Below are 16,128 nucleotides of genomic sequence, written 5' to 3' on the forward strand. Positions count from 1 at the left end.
ATTTCAGTTTTTTTTTTTGATAAAAACTTTTTGCAAAATCCAGGCAGCCGAGAAAAAACTGAAAAAACAGAAAATCAAAACTGAAATAACAACCGTTACCTCCGTTATGCAGCCGTCGCTTCTGGCTTGCTTTCCAGCGGGCGTTTTTTAGATGGTGGTATATCCACCGCACTCCACTGCTACTGCGCAGTTAGCGTACGGAAGCTTGGCCCCCAAAACAAACGCACAAATCCTGAAGCGGAGGGAAAAAAAGGAAAAAAAAAAAAACCACTTGCGACGAGGTTTTCGTCCTTCGCGGCGGAGGAGGTGAAGGAGGAGAAGACGACGCCGCCGTAGATTTCCTTTCCTCGATCCGCCCAATCGGAGAGAGAGCTCGCCGGTTCTAGGGTTCATCGAGGGTTCCGGGCGGTCCGGATCCTTCTCCGGAGAGGAGGTCGAGGGAAGGGAGGGGATGAGGGTCTCCTTCAAAGTCTCGAATATTGGGACCAGGTATCGGCCCAAGCCAAGAACCGTGCCTGAAGAGCCGGGCCTCTCCAGTGAGAGCTCCCGCGATCTCGTCGGAGCTGGATCGAAGCGCGAGGTTGCTCAATTTTCCTTTTGTCTCTAGCTTCTTGACTTTTATCTTAATATACATGTTTTTGAGTTCTTCAAGCGATCGTTTTAGATTCTGATGGCGAATTCACCTTATATGCAAGGAATCTGGAGAGAAAATAAGTTTTTTTTTGATATAAGTTTATTTTTTTATGCTATATCGTGGTAGTTATTTTACAAAATTCAAGTTTTAAGGGTTGATTTCTTCTAGTCTATTAAACTTTCTGGACTGGGAATGATTGGGAGAGTGTATCAGGCTAAAATTCATGCATTTTTTGGTGGGATTTAGCATGGGATTAGGGTTCTAGGGCAGCCTTTGTCCTTAGACTGTTTTTATTTGGATCCTGTCCATTTTATGCTTGATGTTCTGCATAGGGTTTTGAATAGTTTTCTGTATTCAAGCTATATCTTGTGAGGTACTGGGGTCTTGGTGTCTTTTCTTTTTTATTCTCTTTTATATTGCTTATGCTTCTTGCCCTCTCAGTTTATTCCTTATGTAAAAGAAAAAAAAAATATAAACTGAAAAATGAATTATTTATCATATTTGACAGACAAATATCTAACCGTTGAAGAGAATGATAGGAACTTAAAACTAAGAATTGCCCTTTTTTAATTAAAAAAAATATGGGGAGAATGCTATCTTCAGGGTTCCAAGCTGAAACCTCTCCCCAACGCCCAATGCATGCCCTGCGAAAAATGTTGCCAACTGGCAGACACAAGCCCCAGTGGGAAAGAATTTTGATTGTTGACTGTTAAATTATAAAGAGATGAACATTTTAAAGCTAATGCTCTTCAATTTTTCTTAGTTGATGCAATGTTCAGTTCACTTCATTCTTGGGTCTTCCTTAAAGGGCTTTCATTTTCCTTCTGTGTAATTAGCTTCCTAGTCTTGAAAAGGGTACGAGGCAACCATCCTGTTTTAGTGTAATTGTCTCTCCTGCATTTGCAAACTGTTAAGCTATTAAGGTAGATCAAGGGTTCTGTCAACAAATCATTAAACTGTACTAGAAGACTAGAACATACCACGTGCATTGTTTGTATGGTTTGGAGATATGCCTGAGCGGACCCTCACGTGCTGCTGGGGAGCTTGCTTGTAGTAGTATAATAGATATGACTTTCATTTTATGTTAATGCCATCCCTGCCTTTTTTCCTTATCCGTGTTTGGATGACCATCGGTTCACCCTTGACTACACAAGCACATTTCCTTCCTGTTCTAATGTTAGTGCTCTTTGAAAACTTTTCAATGCTCAGAAAACTTCTCAATTTTTGCCATTTGTTCCCTTGTAGCTAAGAATTACCATAATTTAATTATTTGATGTGTAATTTTATTCAGTGTTACTTGGACATAGACATGAGAGTTGGATCCAGACATGCATCCAAGTGTCTAACATGACAAGAGGAAACAAGGAGATTCATGGATACATAAAATAATAAATTATATAATTTAAATATTGTTTAAAATAAAAAAAGGTGATATGTTAAGACTTTTTTGGTATACATGTTTCTCATGCAAACTCCTGATTGGCCGAAGAATTTTAGAAAAATGATATTTTGCAAGTTGTTTTACGCTTATGTTCTTAATTGGTCTTGAAAAGGTCACTCTTAATGTTATCATATCGTGTCGAACTTATTGTTAGAAGAGTCAAACTCTCCCGATTTCTAAAAGCTTCACCTAGAAAAGTGTTATAAGTATCCAAGTGTCTGATGCCTATCCAATTTGGGCATGTATTTGACACGAATTCTTGGAGCTTGGCTTAAGTGCGTAGGTAACACAGCTTTTATTGTACTTATGTGATTTCCCCTACTATCATCATTGTTCTTTTGGATGGTTTCCAGATATTTCTATTATTTTCAATTTTTTCTTGCATTAATATTGCGCGATTCACATTTCACTGTGTGGTCTTAATCTTGCTTAGTTCATTACCTGTTTTGCCCCTGCCACATTTGGAATACAGGAGACTAATATATTATGATTTCCATTTTCATGTTTTCTTGGATATTTTGGACTTGAAACAACTGAAATGACTGTCCTCATTTGTGGGAAGATATCAAGTTTCCATTGAGAAGTCATCAATTATCTCTATATATAATTATGAAACTTTCCCTTCTTTTACTGGTATGTCTCATTTAAAACATCCTTAACTTTCACATGCAATCTTAGCTTTTAGGGACACAATACTCTGTTGATTTGATAATCAGCTCTGACTTTTCTAAATAAAATCATCGCCTTTTGTTTTGGTGCCCAATATGCACACGTTAAAAGGTCATTGGCCCACAGCTTTTGATTTGGCAATTCCATAAACAGTAGAAATGCCGGGTATGGAAGTGAATCCTTTGAGTTGCCCAATCCCCTCTTGCCACATGGCCAGAGAGCTGTTTGAGTGACATAATGGGAGCCCTGTAGCATGACTCCTTTATGAATCTGCATTCATGCTGCTGCTTCTGAGAAGGAAATATGAATGCTAATCATAGTTTAAACAATCTTTGTACAGGTTGATGTTGCCGAGGCAGTAAATGATGCTAATGGTGCCTCTGTTTCATCTGCTTGCTTGGGGGGGCTTGTATTGCCAGGTAAGTGTTTTAAGTACTTTCGGTCAATTTTCTTTACATACACATTATCCTACTTAAATATTTATCTTTGTTTTTCATCTTTTTCTGAATTTTGGCAGAACATGAAGTTTCTTTCACATTGAACCTTTATCAGAGTGGGTATATCATCGGGAAGCCTAATGAGGTCTGTCTGAAATAAAAGTCTGAAATTGAAGATTCTCAACATTTTCTAGTTTATAGTGTGTTCCTGATGTTTTAAAGTGTGCTTGACCATGATAAGCTCAAGCATTTCATAGTATGGATGCTATTCTAATGTAGACTGAAACTTGTCAGGCGGAGAATTTTCAACCTCTGCTTCAAGATGCTAAATCACTGCATCCATATGATAGGGCTTCAGAGACCCTATTTTCTGTAAGTACCATACTCTCCTCACTTCCCTTTATTATAATTTGCATTTGTCATGAAGCTTTTTCAACATGGTCCAAGGTTTTTTTTTTTTATTTTTTAATTTATCGAACATGGATTTACTTGAAGACTATTGTCAAAATGTTGTTTGGATGATGATGATGATGTAAATAATTTACCTAATAGTGACTTTAATCTTGCTTTTTTTTTTGACATAAAGCTAAATTTAAGATGTCTGGTGAACTTTCTAGTAGCTGGTATTGTTTCATTACTTTATCAATTAATTGCTCATCAAGCAATTATGTGATCTTGACTTGTGGAGGATACCCTTAGAAATGAGTTACTCTGGTCAAGTAGCGATCCTGGATTTCACCTCAGTAACCCGCACCATATTTCTATTTATTAACTTTATAATAAATAAGAGGGTGTGCCTTGGTGCAATGGTGAGGTTTCTCTATTGTGACCTAGGTGCATGGGTGTGAAACATGGAAATAGCCTCTCTGCATGCAGAGGTAAGGTTGTGTACATCTGACCCTCCCTAGACCCTGCAATGGTGGAAGCTTTGTGCATTATGCCATCCTTTTTTTTAATCAACTTAATGATAAACATACCACACCTTTGACCTGAATATAACAGTGGAAAGATTTCTGTTTCTCTTGGAATTTCATAAAAATGGGGTTTCATAAAATGTATGCATCAATGCCACCCGCACACACTCCATATACATATGTATTGCATGCTCATATTCCTATCAAAGTGTTATATGGGCATGAGAATTGGATTCGGACATGCTTTCAAGTCTCTAACACAGCAAGAGGAAAAATGGAGATTCACAGATACGTAGATAACATAATTTAACTAAAGCATGCATGATTTAGGTAGTTGATAAAAAGTAAATATAAACATATTATTTTTTAATATTTTTCAACAACATGGTTCTCATGCAAACATCCCAAGTAGCTTAAGGATTTGAGAAAAACACATTTTGCAAAGTTATTTTAATATTTACCTTCTTTATCAATCTCTAAAAAGAACAAAAGCTCATTTTTAACATTGTTATTGTGGGTCAAACTAATTATTAGAAGAGTCCAACTTTCCCAATTTCTAGATCTGCAACCAAAAAATTGTTATGGTGTCCAGGTGTCTGGTGCAAATCAAATTTGGGTATGTATCTAATGGGGATTCTAGGAGTTGGAGTAGAATGTCTAGGTAATACAGCCCATACATACAAACTGGCTCACATATAATCACCAAGAATTAAATTTTTATATAAAACTACAAAATCATCAAATGTTCTGAGCTTATTCAACATTTTAATGTCGGTTAACTGCATGTAGTAATCTATGCCCGAAGATTTATAAGGATTTGTGGTCTACCTGGTCTTGCTAATATCAGACTTGGAATGCAGAAACTTTTGAGTGTTTGTATGTGATGCATGATATTGGCGAAAAACTAACCTTTTGCACTTCCTAGAAAGATTTCTAAAACGAAATTGAATTTCTACACCACCTGCTATTAAATGCTTACCAAGATTATGCCGCATCTGCCCTTCATGTCATAGACAAATAGAAAATTCTTGTAGCCTCTTCCATCATTCCTTAAAAATTGCTGTAGTCATCATTTTTTTCTGTATGTTCATTTATGTGCCTACAGGCAATTGAGTCAGGGTGGTTGCCAGGAGATCTTCTTGATGATATACCTAGCAAGTATATTGATGGGACCCTTGTTTGTGAGGTTAGCTACTCTTCTTTCATTGACTGGAGCTCTTAATTTCTCTGTAATGTGTATTATGTAAGTGATTTTATTGGTTAAGAAAATTGTGATCTTCCTATCAACTTGCAAGCTGCGCTCAATATTTTTTTCCCTTTTTTTTTTTGTGGTGGTTGTCTAAATGTCAATGATGCTACAGGCAGGACCAATCGGAACCATTATCCTTATGTTTCAAATAAAGTAGCAATATGCCAGGTGAAGTTTAGTTGTCCAACTTAAGGTTGCTCACTAGAGATTATTGTTGGGTTGATGCATATACTTGCTAATGGGTTTGTATGAGGTGGTGCTAGAGTTGTGGACCAATGCCACCAATTGAACAATCAATCAGTCTATTGACACTTAACACTGGCAGAATCCTATGACCTTTATAAGGCCTACTACCAAGTGCCATATATATAATCTCATTATGTTCAATATGAATCTTGTAGTTACATTATGCCTAAACAAGATTTTGGGAACATCTGCCACTATGTAGCAAACCCATCTCATGTGGCCTTGGGGAGCACACGTTCCTTTTGATTGTTGGTGTTGGAAGTGACCTGTGCTTAATCCAAAAATCACTTTATACATTGGTTTTTATAGGTTGAGTTCATTTAACTTGCATTTGGTTGCAAAAAAAAAAAAAAAAAAAAAAAGGAAAAAGAAAAAAAGAGGAAATAAGGAAAACTTATCTGGACATCATCAGAGGGATAGGAATTCTTCTGCTAGATAGGTGCTTGTGGAGTCAGGTTGGAGGGATAAATGCAGGAAAAAAAGTGCATTTAATGCGCATGGGATTTTGCGATGATTTAGATTTTATCACAAGGACGAAATTGCCTTCCTACTTTTTTGTGTGTTCAGTAAGTGGATAAAGGTAAAAAAAGTAATTGGAGAGAACAATTCTCTCCTTTTCAAAGGTATAATTCTATTCCACGAAAATGGTGGAATAAACTTATACCTTTGACCGCCCACTTATCCCCTCCCATGGTATAATTCTATTCCATCAAAATGGTGGAATAGACCTATACCTTTGACCACGCACTTATCCCCTCCCATGGTAAAAGCCTGTTCCCCCTCCTTTTTTGCTTGTTCGGTTATTTCCCCATTTTGGAGGGATAACCCCCCATTTATTCTCCATCCAAACAGGGCCTTATGGTTGTGGACCCACTTCCGAATCTCCTCGGAAACTTTGTCCCTCCACCTACTTCCTAAGTGTTTTATTATTAATTTTTTTAAGAGACACTACCTTGTACCCATATCTGACTTGCTACTGGTAACAAAGGTTGGGTTGTATGTTGGTATACATCTATAAGTGGGTGATGGTGTTTATTTGTATCTTGGTGATGCCTTGGGGATCGGAGAGCGCAATAAAAGAGAATTACAGAATAAACCAATAATCTAACGAGCAATGACCTCTCTCTCTCTCTCTCTCTCTCTCTCTCTCTCTCGTGTGCGCGCTCTCTTAAATGCAGTAGGAGGATGATGGTCTTCTGACAAGCCAAAAATAGAAAGGAAATAGCTTGAAAAGATCGATGAGATTCTGAAGAAATATCAAGGGGGAAAAAGGTGACAAGGGAATTAGAACTGAAGGGGAAAAATCCAGCAAAATAAGCTATAACAACCAAGACAACAATAAAAAGCCATAAAGTGGCAAAGTGAGATTTCAAAGCATTGAATAACGGGAGAAACCTGTGCATGTAGACAAGGGTTGGCTAGATCTTATAATTGGAAAGAACTAAGATTTTGCAACTGAAAGAAGTTGGTGGGAAAAATTAAGATTTCAACTGAAGAAAGTTGTTGCTCCTCCAGCAGCTAGCTGATGGCTAGTGGTTAGTAAGAAAGGACAAAATCCTAAACTACACATTTAGTAAGAGAAAGATATTTATAGATGAAATCAAGCCAAAGGGGTCACAATGTTTGAATAATATCTCTAGGTTCTGCATACTTGCTTTAAGTCTGGACACTGCTTATTTCCAAAGTGTACAAGAAAAAAAATTCATTAAATTCATTTATGCACTAAATTATGAAGAATATACTGCTCTTTTCCGTTTTGTTCTTTGCTTTCCTTTAGGAATTGATTGATGGTCTTGTAAAGTATCCAAGTATTGAAAGTGTAAACTCGTAAGTACAAAGGAACATAATTTGTATGGAGAATATGCATAAGTAAGTTTGTTCAATGTTTCAATATCGTTATTGCATGAACATGGATACAAAACAATACAGGGGCCAGCATCAAAACATGGATACAAGACATGGATTTGGATGTCCAGGTGTTTGACTTGGTAAGGGGGAAAAAGTAGGCACGGGATATGTAGGATAAGTTGTAATTTTAACTATGCTATATTTTTATGCCTTTAAATATTGTTTGTTGAAACATTAAGAAGATATATAAATAAGATATTGTTTGTCGAGGTTTTCCGATAAACATGATTCTTATTCAAACTTTCCAATTAAGTTAAGACTATAAGAAAAATAATATTTTGCAATGTTATTTCAAAATACCTATATCCTTGGTCAATAGCTAAAAGAAATGAATACTTCTAACATGAAAATGGAGAGCCAAACTCGTTGTTGGAAGAGTTCAACTCTTTAATCTTTAGAAGTGACGATCATAAAACTTCATATGTATCCAAGTGTTTAGTATATATCTGACTTGGATGCACATCCAGAAAGGATTTTCAGGGCTGGACATGAGTTTGTTGGTAACATGATTAAAAACTAAGGTGTGGACCATATTAGTCTGGACTTGGTACACTATGGACTATGTTCTGTATTGCCCTGTCCTAGTCAACATGGCTTGGGCCAGTAAATCCTTGTTAGGACCATTTTTGGCCTCCATTTCTTCTTTTTTCCTTTTTTTTTATTTTTATTTAAAATTCTTGTTTTTTGATGCTTATCTTTCATCAAAATATGGTAAGTTAGTGATTTAAATTCTCAAATATTCTTGTCTTATGTGCACTGAAGATTTCCTTTGCTATGCATATTGTATTTTATCATGACATAAATCATAAAAAAATACATCAAACAACTATATTTGTGCGTTACAAACTTTCCCACGATCAGAGCTCCAAAGGCTCAGCGATGAAATGCCCCCACTGCCTCTGATTCCTGCTCACACCTTGAAATATGTGGAAAACAAGGAGGAAGGAGTCTTGAGGTGCTTGGTACCCAGTGATACAAACTATATTCATGCTCAGTTTTGGTTGGATCCACTCTGATCTGGCATGAAGGTTCGGACCTGATTCACCAAAAGTGTGGTGTATCAAGGCTCCCCTGTATCGGCTTCCCACCAGTATGGGGGCCATTGCACCTGGTACTTCCATCCTTGGTTGGCAAGTATAGTAATTTTCAAATAATTCTGTAAACAAATAATTTTCATCAACAAGGAATGCCCTTACTTTCCTGAAAACATTTGTTAGTTTATCTTATATGCTCTGGAATTTCAGCAGCTGGCAGTGGATGGGGGCTAATTCCCTTCTAAAAATAAAAGCCTAGGCAAAATTTTGGTTTGATTTGTACACTCTCTGTTATATATAAGTTAGTAATGTAAAGATTCTCTTGTTTATTGATACATTCTCTATTGTTTTTCTCCACACCCTGAAATTGGTTTGTCATATTTTTCCTAGTCTGCTAGCTGAACAATGTACAGATTTATGTAAAACTTGTTGCAAGTTGGTTGTGGAATATTTATTGAAAAGTCGATTTCATTATCTCTATGCTTTTGTTAAGTTTTGATTACTCTATGCAGGTGCGTGACTATAGAAAATGCATATCCGAACCAGGATCTGCTGTTTCTGCGGTGGATGGGTTTCCTATTGTACATAAAGTGCAGTTGCGAATGTCTCTTGAAAATGTTGTTAAAGACATCTCATTGATATCTGATGATTCTTGGACCTACAGTGATCTAATGGTCAGCATTCCAATTCTCTAAAGTCTAAATATCTCCTGCTAAAGCATCTTTTTGTAATTGAGATTTCAACTCATATAATTTATGATTTTGTGCTATAGGAAGTTGAGTCACGCATAGTGAAGGCACTGCAACCACAACTTTGTTTGGACCCTACGCCAAGGCTGGACAGGCTTTGTAAAAACCCTACTTCTAGTAAGGTATTGAATATTTGCTAGGATTATGAACAAAAGGAAAACCACCTTCCTAATGCAATTTGTCCGCTATTGATTCACATATTTTATCTGCAGCTTGATCTTGGTATTGGAAGAAGAAAGAGAGTACGGCAAACTCCTGAAGTGACAGTCACATCCAATAATCAAACTCATGGAAAGAAGGTCTGCATTGATAGGTTACAAGAGAATGCTAATTGCAGACCAGGAGACCAAGGAACCCTGTTAGGCAATGCAACAATGCAGCAAATTCATGAGAACATGGCCAAACAAAATGTACCAAGCAGCTTTACATCCTTAAGATCTAACAATTTTGCACAAGAAACTGGCAGACCAGCTCTATCTCTGCCCTCTCAATCTAAGTTTCAGCCAGCTGGAAACTACCCTGCTGTTATGCATGATCGTGGCTCTGGACCTCCTGTGAGTTTTGCAGGAGTTAACACCACCATGCCTTCATCTCAAAACTTGATGGGTTCTTATACTGACAATATCAATAGTAATGCACCCTTTTCCATGAAGAGGGAGAACCAAGATGCCCAGTCAACATCCTTACTAGACATGAAGAGACCAAAACAGACACCAGTAGGATTAGATGGTATTCAGCAGCAGCAACCAGGGCCTCAGTTAGTTGGCCTTAATGGGCCTGATATGCAGTGGAAAAACCAACCGTTACATCCTCAATTAGATGTGGTCAAGGGAATGCAGTACTCTTCTACCTTGGGTGGTCAAAGATATGCTTCTCCGATGATAAATAATATTCCTAATCAAGAGGCAGGGCCATCCTTTTATTTTAACCAGCAGGCTATGAGATATGGTGCTAAAGAAGAGCAGATTGACACAGAAAAGAGGGATAGACAAGAGCTGGAGAGGTCTAAAGATGCTCTACAGACCCTGGTATCACACAACAGTACAGGGGACCAGCATCAATCACGATCTCAGCATCTACTGCAGCAAGAATCCATGAGAAACCATCTTCCAGCCCTTACGCAGTGGAATAATGCCCGACAATTAGCTGAGAAGGATATGAGGAAGGATGATATGCATCAGAAGAGGAAATCGGTGCCCAGTCCACGAGTCTCTTCTGCACCAATGGTTCAGTCACCCGTGTCATCAAAATCAGGAGAGATTTCTAGTGGTTCAGTAGGTGGCCAGTTTAGTGCTGTTGCAACAACTTCTGCACTAGGTTCCCAAAAGGATAAAGTAGCTGCAAATTCTAATCCTGCAGTTGGGGCCCCTTCTGTGACTTCCAGTCCCAGTGGTTCTGTGCATTGGCAACACCAAGCTTCAGTGGCTGGAAAATGTAAAACAAATTCTGTCCCCAAAACACAAGCTATGAGTGGAGTTGGATCTCCTGCCAGTGTTAGTAATATGAATGTTCCGCTGAATGCTAATAGCCCATCAATTGGGACTGCACCTCTGGGCGATCAAGCAATCCTTGAGAGATTTGCAAAGATTGAAATAATAACACAGAGGTATGTTTATATTCACAAATATCACTTTAGGGAAAATATAATCCTTTGATGCTTTTTTCCTTCATTTTGGTATCACATGCTATTATCAATTATATATTATTTATTTATCTTTTTTTAACATACAAATTACATGGGCCATCTAATTCTTTAAGCGGAAGTGTCCATGATTTGTGTTTCTTGTTATTCCTTCTCAGCAATTATAAACTAAACCACATTAGTGTAACATATTAAGGGAAAAGGTTGATAGTGTGAGCACAGAGCTAATTGAGAAGACACATTGTGTAATATATAATAGAATCCTACAAGAAACAGTTTGGTCGATACAAATCAACACCTAGGGACCCTATCATATGCCTCCAAGTGCTTTCATTTTCATTCCTATTAATCTTCACTTGGACTCTTTGAATTTGCAGTACTTTCATTTAATCATTGCCCATTACTTCCTTCCATGATACAATAAACTTTGATATTTTGGCACTTCATAGGATTTTACATGAGTGAGATTTGTGAAAATGTCAGTTATATGTTATCAACAACTTACTCTTTTTCTAGTCATAGTTATGTGTGCATGTGTTTTTAATCTCATTTGTTGTACATTGCATTGAAACTTGACAGACACCACCTCCATCTTAAGAAGAACAAGGTTGATGATTACCCTGCAAGGAAGCCTGTAACACATGTAAATCAAAAACTTGCAGTATGTCCTTCTGATTCATTAAATGCTGAGGATTTCACAGACCCAATAAGACCAATGTCCAGGTCTGTTCTTGGTGGAACTATTAATACCTGTAAGACCAGAACAATAAGTTTTGTGCGTGTGGACCGCATGTATTCAGGTTTGTCGTTTTTCTCTGAAACACAGCTAAATGCGCCATATTTAAACTGAAGATAGGCAACTCCAGTCTGCTGATTTCAATGTACCTTTTAACAGTTGTTCCTCCTAAAGCTCACTATCGAATGACCTTGACCGAGAAGCCGCACGATGGCACAGTAGCAATGCACTATGGAGATATTGATGAGTCTGATTTCACCAATACTCAGGAATTTGTCACGTTACCCACAACAGTGAGTTCCTTAATGCTTGGTCCATTACCTCTTGCAATGAGTTGAATCTATTCATTAACCTCTTGAATGTGTATTTGCAGCACTATGCTGATCTGCTTGCAGCTCAGTTTTCTGCACTGGTAAGTGTTGTTCTCCATAACACTTGAATCTTAAAAAAAAAAAAAAAAGGAAAAAGAAAACTGTTGAATCGTATTCCATTATCTAGGTTTTGAACTCTATGTGTTCTATGTTTTGAAGATGGAGCGTGATGGATATCGGACAGCTGAAGTTCGCATCCAACCTATACCGACGCGCATGGTTGCTCCTTCCAGTAGCATGACCACAGTTTCAGGAATGGCATCAGATAATGCTGCAGCTGAAGTGAAACACCCAGAAGTAGCTCCTGGTCCACCATCTCATGTAGCAGCTCAAGCTAACGCAAATGTTATGGGACCTCTGAACGCTCCACAGAATCTTCCCAATGGTGCACAGATGCTGGCTTCTGGAAATAATAGCCAGGCATTGCAAGGATACTTGCCGGGGGCTGCAATGCCTGCTAGGACCCAGCAGCTTGATCAAACTCTGCTTCAGCAGCAGCAGCAGCAGCAAAATGTGCAATCACAGATGCAACAGCAACAACTTCAATTGCCTCACATCCAGAGATCATCCTCACTTCTCTCAACCAATCCGCTCTCTCATTTAATGGGGCAGAACTCAAACCTGCAGATTGGTAATAATTCCATGGTCAACAGCAAGCCGACTGCTTTTCAGCTTCAGATGCTGCAGCAACAAGCACAGCAGCAGCAACAACAATCACAACTCCCCAGGAAGGTGATGATGGGTCTCGGACCAGCTGTGAACATGGGAAACATGGGCAATAACATGATGGGCCTGAGTGGTCTGAGCAATATCATGGGCATGGGAGGAGTTCGGGGAATATCCTCCTCTATGGGGGGCATGCCAGGATTAGGCAACATTAGCCCGAACCAGATGAACCTGGGATCTGCATCCAATTTTGGTGCAGCACTTCGTCCAGGTTCGATATCGCAAGCTGCTGCAATAAGTAAGCTGAGGATGGTACAACAAAACACGGCTGGTATGTATGGTCCTCAATCTGGGATTGCTGGTATGGCGGGAAATAATAATCAGATGCTTCCTAGCTCGGCAGGCCTGTCTATGTTGGGCCATGCACTGAACCGGGCCAACATGAGCCCTTTACATAGGAATGTAATGTCGCCTATGGGTCCACCTAAGATCCCTGGGCCGAACTTTTACCCGAATCCTCAGCAACTACAACTACAGCAGCAGCAGCATCAACAGCAGTTGCAGCAGCAACAACAGCTTCAGCAGCAGCAGTTACAACACCACCAGCAACAAATGCAGCAGCAGCAGCAGCAGCAGCAACAGATAAGCTCTCCGCTGCAGCAGGCGCAGGTGGGATCCCCACCGGTGGTGGGCTCTCCCCCGGCAATGATAATGCAACAGCAGCAGATCAGTCCTCAAATGGGCCAGCAGCCTGCAATGAGCCCTCAGCAGTTGAGCTCTGGTGCGTTGCAGCAGATTAACAACTGTGGTAATGCAGGGGCTGGGCCAGCTAGCCCTCAGCTGAGTTCACAGACACATGGTTCAGTTGGTAGCATCACGAGTTCACCCATGGAACAGCTGCAAGGTGCAAACAAAGGTGGGTCTGTCAGCAATGTTTAAGTTGGGATATGGTAGGAAGATACATTTGGTTGGAAACCCCAGGCCTCTGAATTCAGTTCTATCCTGCATCACTATCCCAGGGCAAAGGTGAATGTCCTTCAAGGTGGGTGATTGACATTAACAGTTGTCTGTGAGTTCCTGTGCATGTGTCTTCATCTGTAGAAAATGGAAGAAATCATTATCTAGTTTTGTAGCCACAACATCTAACTAGTTTTGTATGACGTAGATTCCAGGTTATTTATTGATTTGGCTGATGTCGCAAACCTTGTTTGTTATGTAAATTGAATAGATGCTTTATGTTTCAAGGATTATACTTGTTAATAAGGATCCTTGGCACGTTAATGCAGTCGATTATATATGATATGTTTAAAATACATTTATTTGTTCACACGAACTGCCGGTCTGAAGAGTTGCTGGCTTTGGCAGCGTGTGGATGGCACCGCTACATCGTGAGACATCTTTTCGATTGGATTGTTATGTTTACAGATTTTTAGTATTTTCTATTTTAAGTTTGTTTTGAGTTGTTCTTAAATCAGTTTTGAGCTTGTTGGTTTGGTTATACGTGTAAGCAGATGTAATGTAAATGCATAGGTATATTGGAGGAGAAATTATTACCTCCACGCTCTTCTTTTTAGTAACCTCAACAACATGGAACATGGGATCCATCCTGGACCTCATTTCTTGTGTTTGGCCCAGGGTAGTTTGGACCTGAACATGACTTGTCTACGTATCATCGAGTCATTTTGTATTCCTCTTGCTGATAATTATGTTACTTATCAGGTATATGTACCTCCTGCTGATAATTATGTTGCATATCAAGTATGCCTAGAATGATGGAAATATGTGTTGGTCCATTTTCCATCATATGTATTTTTTGTAGTGGAGATAAACATATTTAGCCTTGGATCTACATAAAAAAATGGTGGTGAATTTTTTTTCTTGGAATTGAATTGATGCTTATATTTGATTTTACATTCAATAATGTTTGGCATGGGCAATGTATGTAATTTTTTGCAAAGAAGTTGAGGGACGGAGACAAATTGGCCGAATGGGAGAAGAAAAGGCGAGTTTGCTCTAAAAAATGGATATAGGGTGATGGAATTCACTTTTTTTTTTTCGAATAAAAAATTAAAAAATGGATATAAAAATGGCAGGAGCGGTGCGGATTTTGTCATTTTGAATTCGAATGCCACATTGTTAGCAGCAGAGGCTCATATTTTTTTGGAGCTTTTTGTTTTAGGAGCCAAGCTTGTGTCGTCTGGAAGGGCATTATCTGTGTCATTATCGGTTGGAGTAGTTGGAAGTCCATTCATTTCTCTGTGATATTTGAATTGTCTTTTGTGATTTTATCGTAATGCCTGTTCTGCGGAGTATTTTGGAGATCAGATCTGATAACAGGATGAGACGTGTCTGCTGGCCGTGCGGATCTTTTGTATTCTGATTTGATGGATTATACTCACACTACAGTGATGTGACCACTTGCTTGTGCAAAAAAAAGTTAAAATTTTTAAAATATGCGTAGCCAAGCAGCAATGAGGGAGGGTTGGGTGTGAAATGGAGGTGAAGTTGATAAAAACGTCTCTATCTGCAATAGTAGTAAAGATGTGCATTCCATGCCTTATCACTCAACAAAATCATCACACAAGAAAAAAAACCTTGATATAAATCAGCAATCATAAAGCTGTTGATGTTACGACCGATGAAAAAAAATTGTAAATGTTTCTTGCTTAATCTCTACAATATGCCTGAATTTAATCCGGCTCATAGTTTGCCAAATATTTATGAAGCATTACAAACGAAGGCCTGCAAATAGAAGAATATGCCAATCCGAAGCTCCAATCCTACACCATGCGTCCAAAACTTGGGGGTCTGTCTGTCCCTTCTTCTAGTGGATCAGATCCAGTGAAGATGGCCCAACCACAATGGGAGTTTACTGGACCTAAAATAAATTGCGTATTGGACCATATGAAGCACCATACCAACACTCTATGACGGCACGAAATCTTTAGCTTCAGCAGTGGGCAAGGTCAGTGGATCAACCATACTATCCATTTCCTTATGGTTGTTACAGTCACCAGGAATCCCTGAGCTAAATTTCACATCTAATCAACCACCCACTTGCGTCTTCCTTAGTTCAACTTGTGAGCGTCATACCAATTTTTTGTTTGGTATCACAATACTTTTGTCCAACCAAGGTCATCCAATTTGGCCCCCAAAATCTAATTTGACACACTGTTCAATTGACATCTATTATTCAAAAACCTGAAATGAGAAGTTTTAGAAAGATGTTAATGAAAAAGAGGACATAAATCCTGAAAGTTTTAGTCGAAGAATAAGTCGTCGTCGTCGTCGTTGCCGTCTTCTTGTTTTCATGATACTCGTTTTGCAAAAAGTTATATTTTATGATCATTGAAAGAAAATCACAGATAACCAAATCACTAATTTATGTCAGCCATAACAAATGTCATGTATATATATATATATATGCTGGGC

General features: G+C 38.7%; 1 protein-coding gene across 1 annotated transcript; it reads left to right on the forward strand.

Annotated features, from left to right (window-relative positions):
• The first annotated feature begins 214 nt into the window (after positions 1-214).
• Positions 215-13,993, forward strand: LOC105056687 (protein PHYTOCHROME-DEPENDENT LATE-FLOWERING). The gene is made up of 12 exons (XM_010938981.4): positions 215-580; positions 3,085-3,163; positions 3,262-3,326; positions 3,476-3,553; positions 5,201-5,281; positions 9,045-9,206; positions 9,305-9,403; positions 9,494-10,887; positions 11,503-11,723; positions 11,819-11,952; positions 12,033-12,071; positions 12,190-13,993. The coding sequence occupies exons 1-12, from the start codon at positions 452-454 to the stop codon at positions 13,633-13,635; spliced, it is 3,927 nt and encodes a 1,308-aa protein (XP_010937283.1). The 5' UTR covers positions 215-451; the 3' UTR covers positions 13,636-13,993.
• The last annotated feature ends 2,135 nt before the right edge of the window (positions 13,994-16,128 follow it).

This window comes from Elaeis guineensis, chromosome 13, assembly GCF_000442705.2.
Source record: "Elaeis guineensis isolate ETL-2024a chromosome 13, EG11, whole genome shotgun sequence".
Classification (NCBI taxonomy): Eukaryota; Viridiplantae; Streptophyta; class Magnoliopsida; order Arecales; family Arecaceae; genus Elaeis; species Elaeis guineensis.